General features: G+C 36.2%; 1 protein-coding gene and 1 long non-coding RNA gene across 2 annotated transcripts; both read right to left on the bottom strand.

Moving 5' to 3' along the window:
- Positions 1-523: 523 nt before the first annotated feature.
- Positions 524-3,525, bottom strand: LOC107549450 (uncharacterized). The gene is made up of 3 exons (XR_001604563.1): positions 3,120-3,525; positions 2,881-3,008; positions 524-1,835 (listed from the first exon to the last, which is right to left on the bottom strand). It is a non-coding gene; the product is annotated as an uncharacterized lncRNA (long non-coding RNA).
- A 552-nt stretch (positions 3,526-4,077) lies between these two features.
- Positions 4,078-20,555, bottom strand: LOC107549488 (lysophospholipid acyltransferase 5-like). Its single transcript, XM_016230596.1, has 12 exons — positions 20,374-20,555; positions 18,739-18,846; positions 16,342-16,448; positions 14,891-14,984; positions 13,873-13,910; positions 12,174-12,352; positions 11,103-11,211; positions 8,376-8,462; positions 6,650-6,816; positions 6,370-6,517; positions 4,451-4,606; positions 4,078-4,339 (listed from the first exon to the last, which is right to left on the bottom strand). Exons 1-12 carry the CDS (start codon positions 20,456-20,458, stop codon positions 4,220-4,222), a joined length of 1,398 nt encoding a protein of 465 aa, XP_016086082.1. The 5' UTR covers positions 20,459-20,555; the 3' UTR covers positions 4,078-4,219.
- Between the last annotated feature and the right edge of the window lie 386 nt (positions 20,556-20,941).

Here is a 20,941-nt window from a genome sequence, read left to right as displayed (position 1 = left end):
AATATTCATTAGGCAACCCTCCGCCATTGGAAAGTAACGACGCAGCTCATTAATATTCATTACCCAGGCAGCGTTCATTGGAGAACAATAGCGTAATTACATAACGAATAGATATTATGCAACAACCAAATCGTCGCTATAGGTAGCCACCAAGCGAGATTAACAATCTACTTAATATTAAGGAGCTAAGCATTGTTTGTAGTAGGAAACATATTTGTTCCTCCCGTTTAGCGGTCTCGAAGTCAGCGAGATGGCTGGCTGTGTGATACATCTGGACTTGGAGGGAAGCGTCTGGAGACTGATGTGTACTACTGCTCACCGTCAAACCACACATCTACTTCCCACTTCGAGTTTGTAATGAATGTCATTCGTGAATGCGCTTGAACTCCTCACTCTCACAAGCTGTGCCTCAGCTCTAGGGCCCAGACTGCAAGATGACGTCATATCGGCTCCCACAGCACAGATCTAAAACCCTGACACCACAAATCACAAACACCAGAACACACTCGAGCAGACTCTGTTCAAATCCAGCATTTTTAATGAGTATTACAAAAAGACGGGTTTGTTTAAAAGTAGTTGTTTGTTTTCTCTCTCTCTCTCTCCCTCTCGTGTACATTTGGTAGCAGTAAGGCAGTAGTTGTTTCCCAAAAACAAAAAATTTTTACATCCATAAAATTTGCAACCACATGTATAAATATTATAAAACAACTTTGATGCTACAGTGAGAGAGGCAGTGAATCCGGGTGCAGGTTGTAGCCCTCACTGAAGAGTCTGTATGTGTATTTGTATCAAGGATCTTCAATGTCATGTCATACAAAACTGATACAAAGGCAAATATGCATAGGAATTATTGAGAGCAGCTCCTGATGTGCGATGAGAAATACACACCCACACTTTTTAAGGATTTAACACAGCAGTTTTTAATAGTGCCATTGGTGTGCACAATTTACTAAAATGCTTGTTATAATTTAAATACTCTGCTCTTAATAATACTGACACAAATTTACCATCATATTCATGATTCTGGTTAGTAGCGTTTATGTTACTGTCGTTTCTGTTTCACTTGTGCTCATACGCTGGACAAAAAGATTTGTTGGAGAAATATGGAGTGAAAGAGAAAAGGTCAGATGGGTGGACAGACAGTGTTAAATGGAGTGAGATGATGAGATGACAGAATGATGATCCTTTTATGAAAGTGTCAAAAAAGCTATACAAAATGTAGTTACCATAAAACCCATTCTTAAAAAAAAGAAGAATGCCCATCAGAAGTTGTCTGGTCACAAGAAAAAATGGTTATAAAAACGCAAAACATTCATTTGTAATGCCAGGCGATGCTCAGTCACTGTTTACTGCGTTTTTTCACATTTCATTGCATTTTTAGGGTAAGTGAGGTTGAAATATTCCTAGCAAAGGAAAATAAAACATCTCATTTGTTTTCATCTTTGAAATGCGTGCTCTACGTCCCCTCTAAAAGTGCACACGTGACCTCAGCGACAGCCAAAGCCAGTTCACTGATTAGACAGGAAACAGGAAATGAGATCATTACCAAGTAATGAGTGCAATGGTATGAGCAGACACAGTGTAATTATTTTTAGCCACCAAACATCAGTAAATCTTATTTCACATATATTGAACCTCAGAAATGCTTGTATTTCTGCAGCTTTTAACCTTTTTCATTACAGTCCACCCAAAGAATGCCAAAAACTTTCCAACGGACTAACATTTGTACACACACACACACCAGTCCGGTATGCAAATAGTAATATATTACTAAAGGCCTTAAAATTTGTCCTCTTCAGGCGCTCTTTAAAAGTCACGGTTCACTTCAGTCAAACCTGTGTAAGAGAAAGAGGAAAAAAGTTGATCATTTTACATCTTCACACAGTCACATCTAAAGCACTTTCAGTTAGAGACTGCTAAAGAATCTGCTTCTCAAATCCAAAAAAAGTGGTGCAAACAATATGATACACATTTCCTACTGGATTTAAATGGCTTATGGTCACACTGATCCTAACTGAATCATCAGTCATGATCTAATGAAGTATGATTATGCTGCTTATAAGTCCTCCTGGGAAGATACATGTTGGAAAGCCATTATTAAGATGTGGGGGAACGGGTTCAAGTGATTTGCGTCAGAATAAAAAGCACACGGCAACTGCTTATTTCTCCTTGCCACTTCTAGGAGTTTTTTTTAGTGCTAGTGGAATTAAAGAAAGAACGAAAGATGTGCATTATGTACATGATTTTCTTGCTCTTTTAGATATTTAACTTTATCTTACCTTTATCCAAACTACACAAAATATGTACAAACTTAAGTGTATTTATAATTAAGCTCTGCTCAAAACATCACGTTTGAGGTTAGATCAAAATTCAAGAATATTTGCAAGGTTTAGAAGAACAGTGTGCTGAATTTTTCATGCTTTTGTTTTTTTAAATGATAAGTTATGACTTTTTGCACTAGCAACATGCAGTAACATAGATAAAGTGATGTACACTACCGTTCAAAAGTTTGTCATTGTCATTTATCATTTATAATCAATTTCAAAGAAATGCTTTTTATTAATCAATGAATCCTGAAGAAAAAAAACAATGGTTTTGACACAAATATTAAGTAGCACAACTGTTTTCAACATTAATAATAATAAATGTTTCACCAAATCAGCACATTAGAATGATTTTTGCAGTCTTTAGGATCACGTGAAATAAATACCATATAAACTTGGCAGAGAATATTTTGAGTTTCCAACTCAAATGAGCACTGATATGCCAGCATTAGATTCCACAGGAAAGAATAGATGTGACACTCACACTCAGAAAAACAGTGAGAACAGACAGGTGGTACAAACAGTAGAGTTCAGAAGAGCGAGATGCTACATTTACCATTTTAATTAATCCTCCTTTTTCTCACTGCCTCTTTTTCGAGGCACGAACACCTTGCGGAGGTATGGCAGGACGAGAAAGGCAATGAAGAAAAAGATGTGACCAGAGAAATATATAGAGGAGTACACCTGGAAAACAAAAGCATTTCAAATGTAAATGACACTAGCAAACACTTGGATGGATACAGGAGGTAAAGATCATGAACATCAGATTCATGATGCTGAGGAATAAGAAAGCACCTTGAGCCACTTGTCGTACGTGAAGAGGCAGAATGGCACCAGAGGGTATCCCATAAAGAGCCAGTGAATTAACTGCTGTACTACATATACAAATGGATACAGATGACTCTGAGCAATAGATGTCAGCAAAGGACTGTCCCGCACCAGTGTCTCAGCCTGCAAAAATATTTACAAAACAGTTTTAGCCACTTTCTAAAGCCTTTGTCTAACAGCATGTGTCCACTTGTGCAGAAGAAATGCTCTATATGCTATTCAAGTTGTATGAATTAACATTAACTTATGCTTTAAGAGTAAACAACGAACAATGCTATATTAATAAATGGACCTTTTTCACATTTCTGGGGTTCCCAGAAATGAAAGTTGTTATTGTTGGGGAAACTTCTATAGTGGTAAACGAAACTAAAACAAATATTTTTGTGTGTTCTCATTTGCCCCAATAGCAAAGGAAAACACAAACTACAGCGTTAAAAATGTACATTACTTTAAAAAAAAAAAATGAAAATATAAAAAAGCGGCTAGATTTACAATGTTGAAACACAAAGTCTGTGAAAAGGGTCCATTAACATTAACCTAGATTAATAAATGTTGCTTGCTTTGCTTCCCTGTATGAGCCTGTCACTCAGTTCCCATAAAAAATCAAGTGAAAACACTTCGCTCCACTCACTCCGCACCGGTGGACACATACCACAAGTAAACATCCACAATGTTTCAATCTCGCCTAGAGCCAGAGTTCACTGAACAAAATTACATTTCAACTCATTTTATTTTTCTCCTGAGAAGGTAAATGATCAAGCTCTACCATTAGCATTCATCAAAAAAATGTGTTTGGTCTCAGACAGGAACATTAATAATAATAAATGTTTCACCAAATCAGCACATTAGAATGATTTTTGCAGTCTTTAGGATCACGTGAAATAAATACCATATAAACTTGGCAGAGAATATTTTGAGTTTCCAACTCAAATGAGCACTGATATGCCAGCATTAGATTCCACAGGAAAGAATAGATGTGACACTCACACTCAGAAAAACAGTGAGAACAGACAGGTGGTACAAACAGTAGAGTTCAGAAGAGCGAGATGCTACATTTACCATTTTAATTAATCCTCCTTTTTCTCACTGCCTCTTTTTCGAGGCACGAACACCTTGCGGAGGTATGGCAGGACGAGAAAGGCAATGAAGAAAAAGATGTGACCAGAGAAATATATAGAGGAGTACACCTGGAAAACAAAAGCATTTCAAATGTAAATGACACTAGCAAACACTTGGATGGATACAGGAGGTAAAGATCATGAACATCAGATTCATGATGCTGAGGAATAAGAAAGCACCTTGAGCCACTTGTCGTACGTGAAGAGGCAGAATGGCACCAGAGGGTATCCCATAAAGAGCCAGTGAATTAACTGCTGTACTACATATACAAATGGATACAGATGACTCTGAGCAATAGATGTCAGCAAAGGACTGTCCCGCACCAGTGTCTCAGCCTGCAAAAATATTTACAAAACAGTTTTAGCCACTTTCTAAAGCCTTTGTCTAACAGCATGTGTCCACTTGTGCAGAAGAAATGCTCTATATGCTATTCAAGTTGTATGAATTAACATTAACTTATGCTTTAAGAGTAAACAACGAACAATGCTATATTAATAAATGGACCTTTTTCACATTTCTGGGGTTCCCAGAAATGAAAGTTGTTATTGTTGGGGAAACTTCTATAGTGGTAAACGAAACTAAAACAAATATTTTTGTGTGTTCTCATTTGCCCCAATAGCAAAGGAAAACACAAACTACAGCGTTAAAAATGTACATTACTTTAAAAAAAAAAAATGAAAATATAAAAAAGCGGCTAGATTTACAATGTTGAAACACAAAGTCTGTGAAAAGGGTCCATTAACATTAACCTAGATTAATAAATGTTGCTTGCTTTGCTTCCCTGTATGAGCCTGTCACTCAGTTCCCATAAAAAATCAAGTGAAAACACTTCGCTCCACTCACTCCGCACCGGTGGACACATACCACAAGTAAACATCCACAATGTTTCAATCTCGCCTAGAGCCAGAGTTCACTGAACAAAATTACATTTCAACTCATTTTATTTTTCTCCTGAGAAGGTAAATGATCAAGCTCTACCATTAGCATTCATCAAAAAAATGTGTTTGGTCTCAGACAGGAAATGTCATTTGTAAATATTTCATCGACTTTCATTTAATGTCTACTGATGTCTCACATTTTCTGACGTGAGCACTATTTGTCATTTTCAAAACAGGACTGTGAGATGCTTCCTCATATACTCACAGCTGTCTGCAACCTGTAAGATTGCGTTTTACAAGCAAACTACTTGCAACAACTGCAACTGCCATTCTTAAGTACCATACTGTCTTTGCCAGCTGAATCTCACCATCTGTTTCTATGTTTGAAAATGCAGTTTAGTACCTCAATCACTCATCTCAACTGGCGTCAATAAGATTTAAAAAAAAAAAAAGAAATGAACACTTTTATTCAGAAAAAATGCATTGAATTGATCAGTAGAGTGACAGTAAAGACACGTATAATGCTACAAATTATTACTATTTTAAATACATGTTGTTCAACAAAGAATCCTGAATAAAAATGTGTCATGGTTTCCACAGAAATATTAAGCAGCACAACCGTCTTCAACATTAAAAATAACAAATGTTTATTGAGCCGCAAATAAGCATATCTTAATGATTTCTGAAGGATCATGTGACACTGAAGACTGGAGTATTGATGCTGAAAATTCAGCTTTGCCATCGAAGGAATAAATGATATTTCACAATATATTGAAACAGAAAACAGTTATTTTAAATTGTAATAATATTTCACAATATTATGGTTTTAATGCATTTACTAAATGCAAACTTCCAACAATCTTTCCAACCCACTTATGAATAGAAGAGTGTGTATGTATGTATATATGCACACATACATACATACACACACACTCTCTGTGTAAGCTGTTCAAGATGCATTTAATATTTGAAAACCTTACTAGTGATCTATAAGTATTCTACAATGCAGTTAGTTTTGCTCCATCCCTTACATAAGAGCAAGACTAAAATCCTTAAATTCTTAGTGAGTTACTAATCTCAGAAACACGGTTTCTTCAAAGCTGTAAACTTTCAGATCTGCCTTCGCTTGGCATGAAAGTATGTGACTCAAAGACTTCAGTCTTCTTGATTCTAAACAACTTCACGCCTCTTGTCTGGTATAGCAATGTTGCCATGGTTACCTGTCTCTCCACATTGACAATGATGAACTCCAACGAGAAGCAGATGAGGTACCCTGAGTGCAAGCCGTGCCAGACCGCCAGGAATAACAATGTGAACATTTGAGATAACAACTTGTTACCCAAAAACCTCAGCCTCTTAAACACTTGCCTGTATTGAAGAACAAGGGTGGAAAGAAAAGAGAAATTAAGAGAAAATTAATTGACACATACATTAAAAAAAAAAAGATTTTGAAAGACTCTGATTGCAATAAATGTCAAATGTATAAAAGCATGTGCATACCTGGCAACCCAAGCATTTGTGTTGATGTTGAAGGAATTGATGGTTCCTGTGAAGAGCGGTGTGGTCTCAAATAGCCACAGCCTCACATTTGCACAGGCATCCCATTGGTGCTCCCCTTTTTCGTTCTTCCCATTATAGCCCAGCCCAGAGAGTATACACACACCTTCCTAAGTATAAATATATCAATATAAATATATGAGAGAGAAATCTGCATTCAGTAGGTGCGTCCCAAATTGCGTACTTCTGCAATACTATTCTATGATGCTTTGTAGTGTAAATAGTGAGAGTAGTGCATTCACACTGCACTTAAATAACCGAAAAAATGAAGTGTGGAATGTTGGACACTTCATGCACTCAACTGTCGCAGTTTTAATTACGTTGCGAAGGGGGAGGGGCTATCATACTCAATGACAAAATAACCTTGTAAAATTCATACACTACATGGTTGAGTACATAGTGCATAAGCACATAGTGTATAAGTGCATAGTGCGTTATTTGGGAAGCAGTTAGTGATTTGGACACTGAAGTCACACATATTTAGGGCCCTATGATTTCCGTGATGCGGAATCACGGAATCCAGTCATAAAAACGGAATTTGTCAAATTTTGAATGAATCAATCAAAAGTAGACCATTAAACTTAAATCAAATCCCGATATGGACTAGTATCTGTATATATTAAGCCGCAAAAAGACTATTTAAATATGAATCCTGTATGTTCTGCGTGTCTCTGTGAACGAATGGCGCAGACGCACGGTTTCGTTTACTACACACACACTGACCCGCGCACGATGCTCGCGGTGATTTCAGTGTCTCCACCGTCTCTCTAAATGAGGACATAATTACATGAACAACATCTCCAGAACTGCTCTGAGAGTCACTTCCTGAGCAGTTTACAGTTTCATTTAAAACTAGCCTCATATCATACACACACAGAAATGAAAATTTAGAATTTGGTAGAATTTGGTAACAATAAAACACATGGTGGCAAAAAATAAAACAGGGCCCTAAACATGTAATTTTTGTTAAACTTTTAATAAAGTGATATGAAATTATGCAAGTTTCATGATTTTAATTAGTTAGACATGCTTTTGATTAATAAAATTCAATTTAACCATTAAAAAGGAGTCCAGAAAAATGGAAACGGGAAAAAAACTGAATCCAGAAAAAATAAAATGGATTCATAGGGCCCTACACATAAAAAAAAAATCATAATATTTTATTTGAAATCATTACACAGATAACAGCAGACTGTTTAAAATGTTAAGATTTTAGTAGTTGAGGTATACCTATGATGAAAATTACAGGCCTCTCTCATCTTTTTAAGTGGGAGAACTTGCACAATTGGTGGCTCACTAAATACTTTTTTCCCCCACTGTATATATATATATATATATATAAAATGACAGATGCTTTTAATGTGACTTGTTTGGGTCACTATTGTCAAAGAAAAATTCTAGGACAAAGAAAGGACTATGTAAAACAATCAAAATAACGCAAACACACCTACAAATCACAATCTATAGACAGTTTTAAGCCTGAAAACCTGTTCTACCTGTTCTTAACTAGAAAAAGTCATCTGGTTTGTAATTGCCTTGTTATACAGCTAACACATCTCCAAGAAGATAATAAATATACATTGACAGGGTTCACAGCATGAAATGTAATCACTCTCAATTACCACAGGTCTGCTCTTAATGGGGGATTGTGGTTGCATTGTTTACTCACCGTGATTAGCCAGCAGCTGATGTACTTATACAGGTTTATTTTCACCCACACTAGCATGTACACACACTTGTACCAGAATGGATGTGCCTGAATCACAGATTAAAACAAAGGATGAGATTAAATTAATCACTGCCGATGAATTATAAAAGGTCAAGCCTTATTTCATTTTGAACATGATTTTGCCTTACAAAACCATTCCAAAAATAATATGTTTTCAATTTAATTTACATCCAAGGGCCGGATTCACAAAAATCTTAAGAATGAAGTTAAGACATTTCATAAGATACATTCCAAGAAGTCCATAAGAAGTGCAAATTTGGATGAATTCTTAAACTTCTCAAATATTGACTTTATTTCTTAAGACAATAACAGGCGTTGGTGTTTATCGGAATGTAGGGTGATTATTGCCGAAAACTCTGCCTGAAGATTACCTTTATAATCACAAGTGTCTGACTCAATGGGAGTTCAGCACTCAGTGTTGCGTTTTTCTAATTCACCATGTATTTTGAATAGTTACTTTTAAACAGCTCATCTCTAGAGTGAGTGGTCTGTTGCATTCTTTTCATTTTGCTGTTTCTAGAGTGAATGTGTCCTTTATCGGTGTGTGTGTGTTTGTGTGCGTCTGTCTGTTAGCTTCTAGAGTGAACGTGTCCAGTGTGTGGGCACTCTCATTTGTGCTGAATGATGATGTTGAAAGTTACATTGTAATTTTTTAATTAAAGGGGTCATTGAATGCAAAATTCACTTTTACATGTTGTTTGAACAGAAATGTGTGTTGGCAGTGCGTGTACACATCCACCCTATAATGATAAAAATCCACCCAGTGATTTTTTTTTAAATTCCCAATAATAATGATTCCTTTCTCAGATCAGGCTGTTCTGAGATTCTTGGCAGAGTGACATAGTTCTGCACAGGCCCCTCCCACGAATGTCGATTGACACTGCCGTTTTAGCGTAGAGCCGCCCTGAGTGAGCTGTCATCAGCCCACCATTGTTTCGACGCCGGAGCAGGGGTATAGACAAGATTGAGGTGTTCTGTTGTTGGATGTAATAATGAACATAGCAGTCATCATTTACTCCTGCTGAAGACGCAGTGGATTACATTCGTTTCCGAAGGGAATACGCCCCCGATCTGCCTAAATGTGTCTATGTTCACATGAATCATTCGTGATCCAGCTTCACCTACAGAAGAAGTGAGTACAAGGTTTTTAATAAATCTTTGCAAATCGCCTTTCCTAATAATGTGCTAGTTAGCAAGTTCCGCAGCAAAATTAACTAAAAACTAAAGTTACCAGTCTCATGAGAATGGCTCGTGACCCCACGGAAGAGAGGGGTGAGGTGCGCAGATTTCATTAGCATTTAAAGGGACATGCACTGAAACGGGTCTCTGTGAACAGAGCTGATTTTGACAAGGTAAGAAGGGTGTTGTTTTATACTACCATTGAGAAATTTTAACCAAAGTATGTTATAGAATTTTCATTAAGACCCTAAAGAATCATATCAACTTGTGCAAAATGGGCATCCGATGACCCTTTTAAAACTATTTTACTGATTTGCAAATTCAGCATAGAGTTGCGTCACACATAATCATGACCAATAATTGTTACACATCCCTAGTTGTAATATGTAGCTAGTGTTTACTTACAACAATTATTTGGAATTGAGCCAATTAATTAAAAATCGTATTTTTGGGGATTGAAGACAAATTGGCAGTTATCCACTTTAAGATGTTATTTTAATTTTTTTTAAGACGATTCTTTTCAAGAATTAAAACTTAAATTGTTTAAAAACTATTTTTGGGAAAGTTATTCTCTTAAGTAAGGAAATAAGAAGCAAATGACAAATAGCAGTAATGTTGCATGAATCCGGCACCTGATCAATAAGCTAATTATTTCTGTGAGTGTCTGTAAAAAGGGGTTCAAATAACGACAATGAATAAGGATTTCAAAGATTTTTCAGTTGTTTGACACTCAGAATAACAAATGATTAAATTAGCAATTAAATATAATGATCTCCTTGCAAGGGACCCACTTCTTAAGATATAAAGACAACTACATTACATTATATATTTAGCATGAAGACACAATTATGTCTGAGAGAAATAATGTGATATTACTGAATACAGGCAATGTGTTCAAAATGTAATTCAAATTTTGAAATATATGATAAAAAAAATCAAGCAATTCAAAAATAATTAAATGATATTCTCATTGTATAAAAGTAAAAAGAAATTATTAAATATTATTTGGAAGACGTTTACATTGTTTTAAATTCACAGCATTGGTTTTCTACCGAGTATTATAGCAGTGTTAAATCAATAAATGTTTTTAGGTTTAGTTTACAGTCTCACTGCCTGAACGATTGCTGAAATGTATTAAAGTGACATTTGATAAGCTAAACAGATTAAATTAATACAACCGAGTGTCGTGAACACCCGTAACAATGACTCATTTTCAACATTTTTCACTCTTTGTGTGAGCTCATGTTAACTCCCTCCTCCACAGCAGTCAAAATGCAGTTATTTGACTTGCAGCAACTGTTTTCCATTTTCAAGAATATATAAATAGATGCCAAGATTGTAACTGACAGACTTAAAGCGCTCTCATTCAGACTGGGAGTTTGTGTGACATCAGGACAACACTGAAAAGATCCCAGAACAAAAACAAGTGACAGCTCATGAGATTCAGGTACAAGGCTGTTGATTTTGTGACTCTGTGTATTCACTTACCTCAAACTCATCTGTTAAGTAGTAGCTATCTGAGTAGTGTGGCCCACCTATTGCAAATACTGATAGGGTGATCAAACCTAAACCGAATCGCTTCATTGCTGGAACCACACTGCAAGAGCAGGAAACATTTGTTAGATTCGATTGTTAATTAACAGAGGACTATAATAATGGTAATAACTATTTATAATGGGCCTTAACACTACTGGTTAAGTTGATGTCAAAACAGTGTTGCCTAAACCTTGTTCACACTAACGATAATTTGCATTTGTGACCAAACATATAATTCATTTTCAATTTCCAACAACAGCGACAATTGGAGTCATGATATGTGTGCGCCGGCAATTCAACAAAGTTGAGAAAAGCTTAACTATATGTAAATATCAGAGACGCTATGTGGTGACTAACAATGGGAGCAAAGACTGTTATTTTTCTGCATAAAGTTATTGTGAGTTTTACTCTCCTCTGTATTTCTCTCTGTTCGCATACAGGGATATAATAAAAAAACGATGTCTGAAAAAGCGTGTCAAAAAGTGTCTGCATTTTGATTGACTTTTCATGCATTGATAATCATTTATTTTCCTCATGATATGATGCATTATGCACTGCTGCAATTCATATACAAACAACAAAATACAGAATGTTCATTTTCAGCAGAAAGAAAACGAATGTCTTTTCCAGATGAAATGATATCTTATTAATATGAGAAATGCATCCCATTTGTAATTAGATTTTCTAACTCTAGGGCCAGTTTTGCAGCCAGCCAATAACATCAGAGCATCCAGTGCCTATATGAATGTCTATAGCTTAATGGATAAAGATAAAAAAAGATTATGCATGTTGCAAAAGCACTAAGAGTTACTAAGACTTGTCCATTACCACGGTGCCCTTGAGCAAGTAAAAGTCACAAGACAGGAACTGTCCTGGTAATGGACAAATGAATCCTGCAAATCACTTTGGATGAAAAGTGTCCACTAAATGCTAATAAACAACTGTTTACAGAAGGTAAAATCATTGGTTTGACAGAATCTGGTTGAGCTGGGATTGTTAGAGTGTGCAATTTTGTGTACTCACCTATTGGGTGGCTGTCCAGGAACATCGGACATCTCTCGAGACACCAGATGCTGGTAGTTTTGCAGTGTAAACTGAGGCCCTACCAGGAAGCCTCCATAGAAGTATGAGAAACCAAAAACCTCCAACAAAGACGGTGTAGAGTTGAGAGCAGACTTCTTCTGGTCTGCACTCAGCTGAGACTGTTAGATAAAGAAAATGAGTCAATGAGTTAAAAGAGAGGGGCTGGGAAATTAGAAGATAACAGATATACACTACTATTTAAAAGTTTGGGGTTGGTAAGATTTTTTTTGTTTTGTTTTTGAAAGAAGTTTCTTATGCTCACTAAGGCAACACCCATTTCTATCAAAACACAGTAAAGACTGTTCAAGGTCCAGAAAGGTGGACATTGTTGAAATAGTCCATGTGACATCAGTGGTCCAACCGTAATATTACGAAGCTACAAGAATACTTTTTGAGCACAAAGAAAACAAAAAATAACGACAATTTCTTCTCTTATGGGTCAGTCTTCAACACGTGTTCACGAGAGTATCATGACTGATGAACCACTGATGTCACATGGACTATTTTAATGATGTCCTTACTACGTTTCTGGGCCTTGAACGTGTCAGTTGTGTTGTTGTCTATGCAGGGTCAGAAAGCTCTTGAATTTCATCAAAAATATCTTAATTTGTGTTCTGAAGATGAACAAAGGTCTTACAGGTTTGGAATGACATGAGGGTGAGTAATTAATGACAGAATTTAAATTTTTGGGTGAACTATGCTTAATAAAAGTACTATTTTTTTTTTTTTTTTTTATTGTTTGTACAGTAGTGTAAAAAAAACTTTTGTTCAGCAGTGTAATTCAGACAGTTTGTTCTCCAGAACTACTTATGCAAAAATGTGGGATTCATTAAAGGCAAAATGCTTTCAATTTTATACAGGGTCCAAAACATTAAGCAAATTTCTTCCCCACTTAAACCACATTCGGAGGTTGAAACATTACATTTCTGACTAGAAATAAAATATATTTGGGAGAAATGGTTCACCAGTTTTTTTGCTCTTCCATTCAGGCTTTTTTTTTTGCACTTTATCAACATGCAGTAAGTGATATCATGTGTCTCCTTTGACCAGATGTGACACTACCATCTGCCGGATTACCTGTGATGGATGTTAATACTAGGTGTAAACAGGGTTTATTATCGGTCATCCAGTAATCTTTACGCCCTCAATAAAACATTGCTTTAAGTTGAGTAAGAAACAGCTTTCTAGGGTGGCTACAGTAATTGAAACGGAGGAAGAGATCAACAGAGATATAACCGCTTACACACCATCACATGAAGAAGCTAACCGTGTTGAGCCACAGCTACTATTAATATTTACACAGAGGTGTTTAATCCGAGCCACAGATGAGTTGACTGCAGTACAGAACTAACAGATGACACACTTAAATCTTGGGGAACTTTCACTACACTTCACCTTGCCAGGCATCATTACACTTATCCATAATGGTCATTTAGCAGAATGGCTGCTACACAACTGATGAAGATACTTTGTGGCTCCCCATCAGTTCCTTGTGCTCAAGTCGTGCATAAAAATGCAAAGATTGATGCAGGAAGAGGAAAAGGAGTGAGATAATGATAGGAAGACGATGAGTGAACAAACACAGCAAAGGAAGACAAAAATGGTGGAAGTTAACAGCAGCTCATAAAGTCACACTCACTTGTTCTTTTCCACCGTCATAATAATCAAGTGCTAAACCTGCAATGAGAAAATGAAATCATCATCAGTGCTGGCATAACATGAGCTCTACCACTGACAGAGACAATCAGTTGTTAAGAAAAAAACAAAGGTGATGCTGATCACATATTAGTGATAATACATGTTTTAAATAATGGAAATTTACAATATGTTAGTGATAAAGAAAAAAACTGAAAATAAAGAATAACAATGGAAATTACAAGAGCACACTAACAGAAAGCACAAAAAGCAATAGTAAACTAGTAATATATTTAAAATACATTAATAAATACTAAATATAGTTCAAATCTATTAACATATTTACTCACATATCGCTCAATAAAAATTATAATTAAACTTTATTTGGAGTACTACTTGTGCACAATGCACACTATTAAGACTAAAATGTGTTGACCACTGATGAAGATTTGTGATCTTTGAATAATATCAGTCTTTAAATGCAAAATATTTCAATTGTACCTCAAGTATACTTGCAATAGTTTCACTGTAGCACAATCGAATATACTTCAGTATATCTTTAGTTGGACTTCAGCACTACTTCCTCACAATTAAAGTGCATTAAGTGCAAAATTAGTTGTTAGAATTTAGCAGACTTTAAGTCTACCAGTTTAGTATACTAAAAGTACAATTGCAGGGTATTTTTATTAAGTACATAAATATGTAAACGTATTTGTAGTATACTTAGCATGAAATTAATGTATTTCAAATACATTTTAGCCTATTTATCTTTCACTAGGGTTATCTGCCAATATATTTTTAATTTATTGTATGGGTGGATATTTATTTTGTATGTTCATTATTTCCTCTATTTTACATTTCCTTTCAGTTATCTACCATTATTGTACCAAAGTATGTTGTGTTTGTAACCATATGTCGATTCACCTTCAGAGCCTTGTGATAAATAGCTAAAAAGAATCAATTTGTAAATATATAAATTCTGAGGAGTAACAGATGAGGAAGATTAAAAGCAGGTATCATACCGATGAGTTTGAGCGCGAGCACACAGTGAGGCATGGTCCATTTGATATCATACTCCTCTGTAGCTGTGTAGTAATAACCCATCAACAGATATATCTGCCACACAAAAAACACCCTCAGGATCTGTCGAGATTGACTTTACTGTTTTAATGTCTGGGGTCAAAGCGACCCAAAAGACATACATGTTCACTTTTATAATTAAGCTCTTATTTTCCCTTCACATTTTTTTTACGTTGTTCTGACCTAATCAAAACTCAGTTGGTACATATTTTTTAATCTTTACTACAATAGACATGCACTTTTCAGAAATGAGACCGCTAGACATTCTTTAACGTTAATGTTGTTTCCGCTTGGGTCAATTCGACCTTAGCAAAAACACTCTACAATAAAAAACACAATTACAAAAACCAAAAAAGTAAACTATACAAAGAATACACCAGTCAGAAAATATCAGCGTGGGAATTTAATCATGTTTCATACGAGGCTCTGTGTGACCCAGACATAAAATAGCCTATAACATTTTTCATGGAGGATGGCTGTAAGATAAGTCTTCATAAGAGTAAGAAAAGTCATGAAGAATTAGTCTGATACTTCAATGTTAAATATGTTTCTATAAATGATAGGGTACTGATAAGCAGTGTTGGGCAAGTTAAGCTGAAAATGTAATCAAATTACTGATTACTCCTTTTAAAAGTAATCACATTACTGTTCTGATTACTTTATTTCAAAAGTAATTAGTTACATTACTAGTTACGTTACTTTTTTCTCCATGAAATTTATGAAATGCCAGCATACACGCTCCTGATACATATTTGTTATTAAAGCATCAACATTCACAGAACACTGTTATTTTTTAACTAAAGCAAGCGGCTGCTGCGTGCATGGTTTGGCAGGGCAGAATGCCAGCAAATAGCGCTGCATTTATAATCTCTAAAAGACATCTCAGTTCATCGCAATATCACAAATCTCTGTTAACACAATAAATATATGCATAATGAATATTTCATAATGTCTACAATTCGTGTGCTATAATGAGAGGATTCGTGAGCACGCAAATTTTCACACGAGTCTCTGCACTCGCATATCAAGTCTTGTCCTGCGCCGCACTCTGTTGAGTCGGGTCTCGCGGGAGCAGGTCTCTAATCCACTGGCACTTGACTGGACAGTGCGTGTGCTACATCCTTTTTACAATCTCTAGATTATAAAACACTGCATTCTGTCAGCAATGTAACGCGGCAGTAACGTATCGACACCTCGGCTTGTAACTATACTCTAATTACTATTTTTAAAATTATAACGCGTTAAATTACTCCGTTACTAAAAAAGTAATCAAATTACAGTAACGCGTTACTGCCCAACACTGCTGATAAGCTTGCAACATTTCATGCATGAGATCACGTCAAGAGTGCAGGAACAGATATAGAGATGTGTGTGTATGTGTGTGTGGTCTCACCATCTGAAAGATAAAGCTACTCAAAACGCACGTGACTGTCCTTCCCATCAGCCTCAGCAACAAGAACTGAATGACTATGCATAAGAAGGAGTGACAGACCCGAGACCCTGAGAGAAGGACATAGAGATGGTGTTATTGTGCTACCTGACCATAAGATAACAATATAACACTTTATCAAGAATCAAAACGGAACAGAATACTTCATCCAAAATGACAGTTCTGTTAACATTTACTCAACCTCGTCATTTCAAACCAGTATGATTTTTTTCTTCTTCTGTGGAACACAAAAGGAGATTTATTTATTAAACGAGCGAGGACCTTTTTGAAGGTCTCTCAGTTCTCCATATTAGAAATTGAGAGAGTACATATGTCAAACTCCAAAATACTAAAAACACTATTAAAAGTATAGTAAAAGTGATATTTTCTATGTCTATGAAAGTGCGCTATTCTACATTTGCTTAAACCATACGACAGTTTTCCGCAAGATACAGACTAAAATTTTACATTTATTCACTGACAAATCAAATACGGCAACTTTGACATTAATGAGATTTGCTCATGAGACACGCGAGAATCAATGGTGTTTGATGTAATATTTTCAAAGACTCTATGACTTTTTTAAACATTGTAGAGCAATGAAAAGTTGAGGGGAAGATTATCAGTGAAAAACTACAAATTTTTTGGCATTTTCATCGCACAAACATGAGATCATGAAATCGCCATGCAGTCCTTAACTCCGACTGAAATATAGTGCACAAGCTGTATGGACTTCATTCATGATACTTATTTATTTGACATTTTGAAGCCTGTGAGACCCAGTTTTCCATTCACATTCATTATATGGAAGAAAAGTAAAACGTCGCTTGGACATTCTTCAAAAAATCTTCTTTTGCGTTCTTCTGAAGAAAGATTTTATGAGTTTGTAACAACATGACTGTAAGTGAATGACGCTGAGAAAGAGAACACTGTCATTTTTGTCTGAACTATCCACTCAAAGAAATGACGTAAAGAGAGAATTATTTTAAACAAGTGAGAGAGAAAACACAAAGTGAACTATCTCAGATAAAGACAAAGAAAGACAGACCTGCTGTTAGATCCGAATGCAGCACAAAGAAATCAAATACACAGAATACAAGCACAAGTAAATTTTCACATTTCCCAACACAACACTCATTGGTTTTCATTAGCTTGCTTTTCAACCTGCCACTCATATTCTCATTAACTACATTCTGACCACCAGGGGTTATCGCCATGGCAACAAAACCTCTTATGTCAAAGCCACAGTCACCAGGAAATCATTACCACAGACTGCAGAGCAGTTAGTCAGGAAACCCTTCATTTTCCCTCCATTATTCTCAAGGACACTAAAGAGTCAATAACTTTACAGAGTAGAACTCTACCTTCAGTATTCAAACAAGTGACAAATTATTCAAGAGGAAATCTGACAGGGGCCAAAGCCACTTCATCATCTGACATCTAACAAGACTTTTACATTGCTACAAAAATATTTCGGTTTCAAATAAAATGCTGTCCTTTTGAACATTACATTCATTAAAGAATCCTGAAAAAAATTTACCAGTTGCCACAAAAAAAAACAACAACAAAAAAACAAGCAGCTATCGGTTTTCAACAATTCAGCATATTGAAATGATTTTAAACTGAATTGTAATAATATTTCACAATATTACTGTGCTTGTTTGATCAAATAAATGCTGCCTTGATGAATATAAGACTTCTTTCAAAAACATAACAAAAAACCTTAAAACCCCAAAACTTTTAAACGGTAGTAATATAGTATTTTATGAATTTTAGAGCAACCGTTTTCAAATTAGGAAACTGAGAAAGAACATTTAAAAATATCTGCTTAAGATCGTATCTTTGACTAAATCAACCGCATGATGTCTGAGGGATCTGAAACAGAACTATAATATTACATAATCGTAATCTTCCTGTTTAAAACTCCTATTCAGCAAGAAGAATGTTTTGAACTTTTGCACAAATTTACAGATTGTATTTGAGAAGATGACTGGCGGGAAAAAAAGAACCAGCTTTGATGTTGTTCAGTTTTGAGAATGCTCAAGGCTTGTGTGTCTTATTAGATAAGAATCGAATGTGTGTGAACAGAGCAAGTTCAGGATTACGGAAACTAGGGGAGCTGAACTGCAGTAAAAACGCTCCAGTCTAAATATGGACCAACAGCCGCTAACTGCGGGCCGCTGAGTGCTAGTCGACGAGCCCGGCCATAGATCATAAGACTGACATCAGTGTAATCATGACCAGTAGTGTGTTACTAAAAAAAGGCTAGTAGGTCTAACTTAAACATGTTACAGTTGTGAGGACACTAGTTATCAGTTCTTTCAGTTCTTCACTCTTTCCCTGCTTCCTTCTCTCTCTCACCAAAATTAAACGTGGCCAGTGCCAGCCCGGAGAATGTGTGGAAGAGATGAACAACTGTTGCAGATTGATGAAAGAAAAACCACCGGTACACCAGTGCAAAGGGATAACCTACAAGGAAAACAGAGAGAAACAGATTAGGCACATGACATGATGCGATGCAACTGTAGACAAATGCTCCCTGCACCCTAACAGTCAAATCAACACGCATTACGGCACATAACAATTGTCTTCTGAGGGTGTGACACAGCAGAGAAAGCTTTGACGGACTGGAATGTGTAACATCTGTTTTGAGGGTGTGGCCAGTTAAAAGTCAAGCAAGAATATAAAGATAGGATTTCTGAAAGCACAACTGAAAAGTAAAGAATTAAGGATGTGCCAGTATTAAAATTATGAATGACGGCAAGTTGATGATTATTCTCATGTTATTGTGACCATTAAGTGACCAATATTAAGATTCTATAATATTTTGTCTGAAAATGACAAACAATACAAGAATGCTACAAATACAAGTAATACGCTTTAATACAACAGGTAAAGTTAGGCATCACAATATTATAATGTACAGTATGATAAAAGGAATATTCCCGTTATTTATGTAAAGAATACATTTAAAAGGTTTTTAATAGTTGCAGTTTTATTCAACAGTAACAACTCTGCTTAAAGTTTGCATTAGTTGGTAATCTAAATGGAAAAATATATTGTGCATCCCTGGTAAAGGTTAAAATATTTGAAACTTTGGGTGTTAATTCTTTTTTTCTTATATGTGTATCATGCTATTCTCATTTTTCAGTGTTCTCTGATGCCTTTTAACTGTAGGAAGTCTTCACTCTCTGACACAGTTCTGCATTTCAGTTTTGCCATACATGAATGAATAAATATTAAAACAATTCTGGATTTCATTCAGTACAGATTTACAATAAAAATGGACTCGAAGGCATCAAGCAAAAAAAGCCCTGGAAAATCAGCATAAGTTTAGTAGGCATCATTCTGATGCTAGATCCATACTGTTAAAACTTCATTGACACTTTACACATTACAGACACATTAAACACACAGTAAAGAAACAGTCTTTGCACTGAAATCATGCAAATGGTCAAACAAGCGTCTATGCCCAGGTTGAGCTGCCCCATATGTCATTCATCTGGTTGAAGTGGTTAAGCATTCCACTGCAATGCACCTGACCAAAGTACAGATCACCCTGCTATCTGTTCTCACACCCCTATTCTTATCAACCTGTATAACCTGATAGCTCGAAACCCAACTTCATTTGCATTGAAAGGTTACAACTAACTGTTGGTCAAACAACTACAATTCAGTAGCAAAATAAAAAGACAGCTGTCAGACGAAGCTCTAACGAGACTGGAACTACTTTTAGTCCGAACATTCATGGCAGTTGTGTGCAGTTAACCATGAAATCTCGCCTGGCAGGTAGGTCACCCAATTCTGCCTGGAGTCGGTGTGAATGGAGAGAGCTGTTGTTGGTAGCGTGTTTTTAGTGCTGCTGGGAGCATGGTGGACAGCTGTGTGACTTGAGCACACTTCTAGTACAACTACATAACTGTCCCCGTTTTTAATGACTCCTAACGACACTTATTACAAACCCGCAGCAGAGTCTAAATTACCTCGTTCACTTACCTAATAAGACTGACAGAATCAATCGAACCGCCGGTTCGGGTGAACCTAAATATTCGGCTAATTTCTCCATGAAGGGAGCCGCCATCTTTAGTGTGGGCGGAAGTAGCTGCGGTTGGGTTTCCGTGAGTGTGTGGAGCTCGTGAGATCTCCACGCGCTCTTTAACTGCGTGCAGTTACTCCTCCTCTCGCCACCTCTCACACCATTCACAATGAACCTTTAACTTTCAGCTTGCGCAAACGCCTTGCTCAATATTTGTGCCATTTCAGTTCAAAGAACCTAAATGACCCGCGGAATGGGGATGAAATAGTTCATTCAGTATTAATCAGTGAGTTTAGGTTTGGATAAAAGCACACACACAGCAAATGTTACGAATGATATGCATATAATAAACTGAAGAGTGTCGTGATATAAATATGAAGCAGCGTCACATTACTCCCCTCTAGTGTTTGTTAAAGCAAACGGGAATCGTACAGTTAGGTGGCACTGATCCGGTTGCTTATGCTCTGTATGCTAGGAATTGTTTGTTTCGTTTCCAGCTCAAAGTTTTGCATTTCTCAAAATTGTTTT

Source organism: Sinocyclocheilus grahami, unplaced genomic scaffold (assembly GCF_001515645.1).
Source record: "Sinocyclocheilus grahami isolate Dianchi unplaced genomic scaffold, SAMN03320097.WGS_v1.1 scaffold373.1, whole genome shotgun sequence".
Lineage (NCBI taxonomy): Eukaryota > Metazoa > Chordata > Actinopteri > Cypriniformes > Cyprinidae > Sinocyclocheilus > Sinocyclocheilus grahami.
The sequence above is the reverse complement of the archived record's forward strand: the minus strand, read 5'-3'. Positions and strand labels throughout refer to the sequence as shown.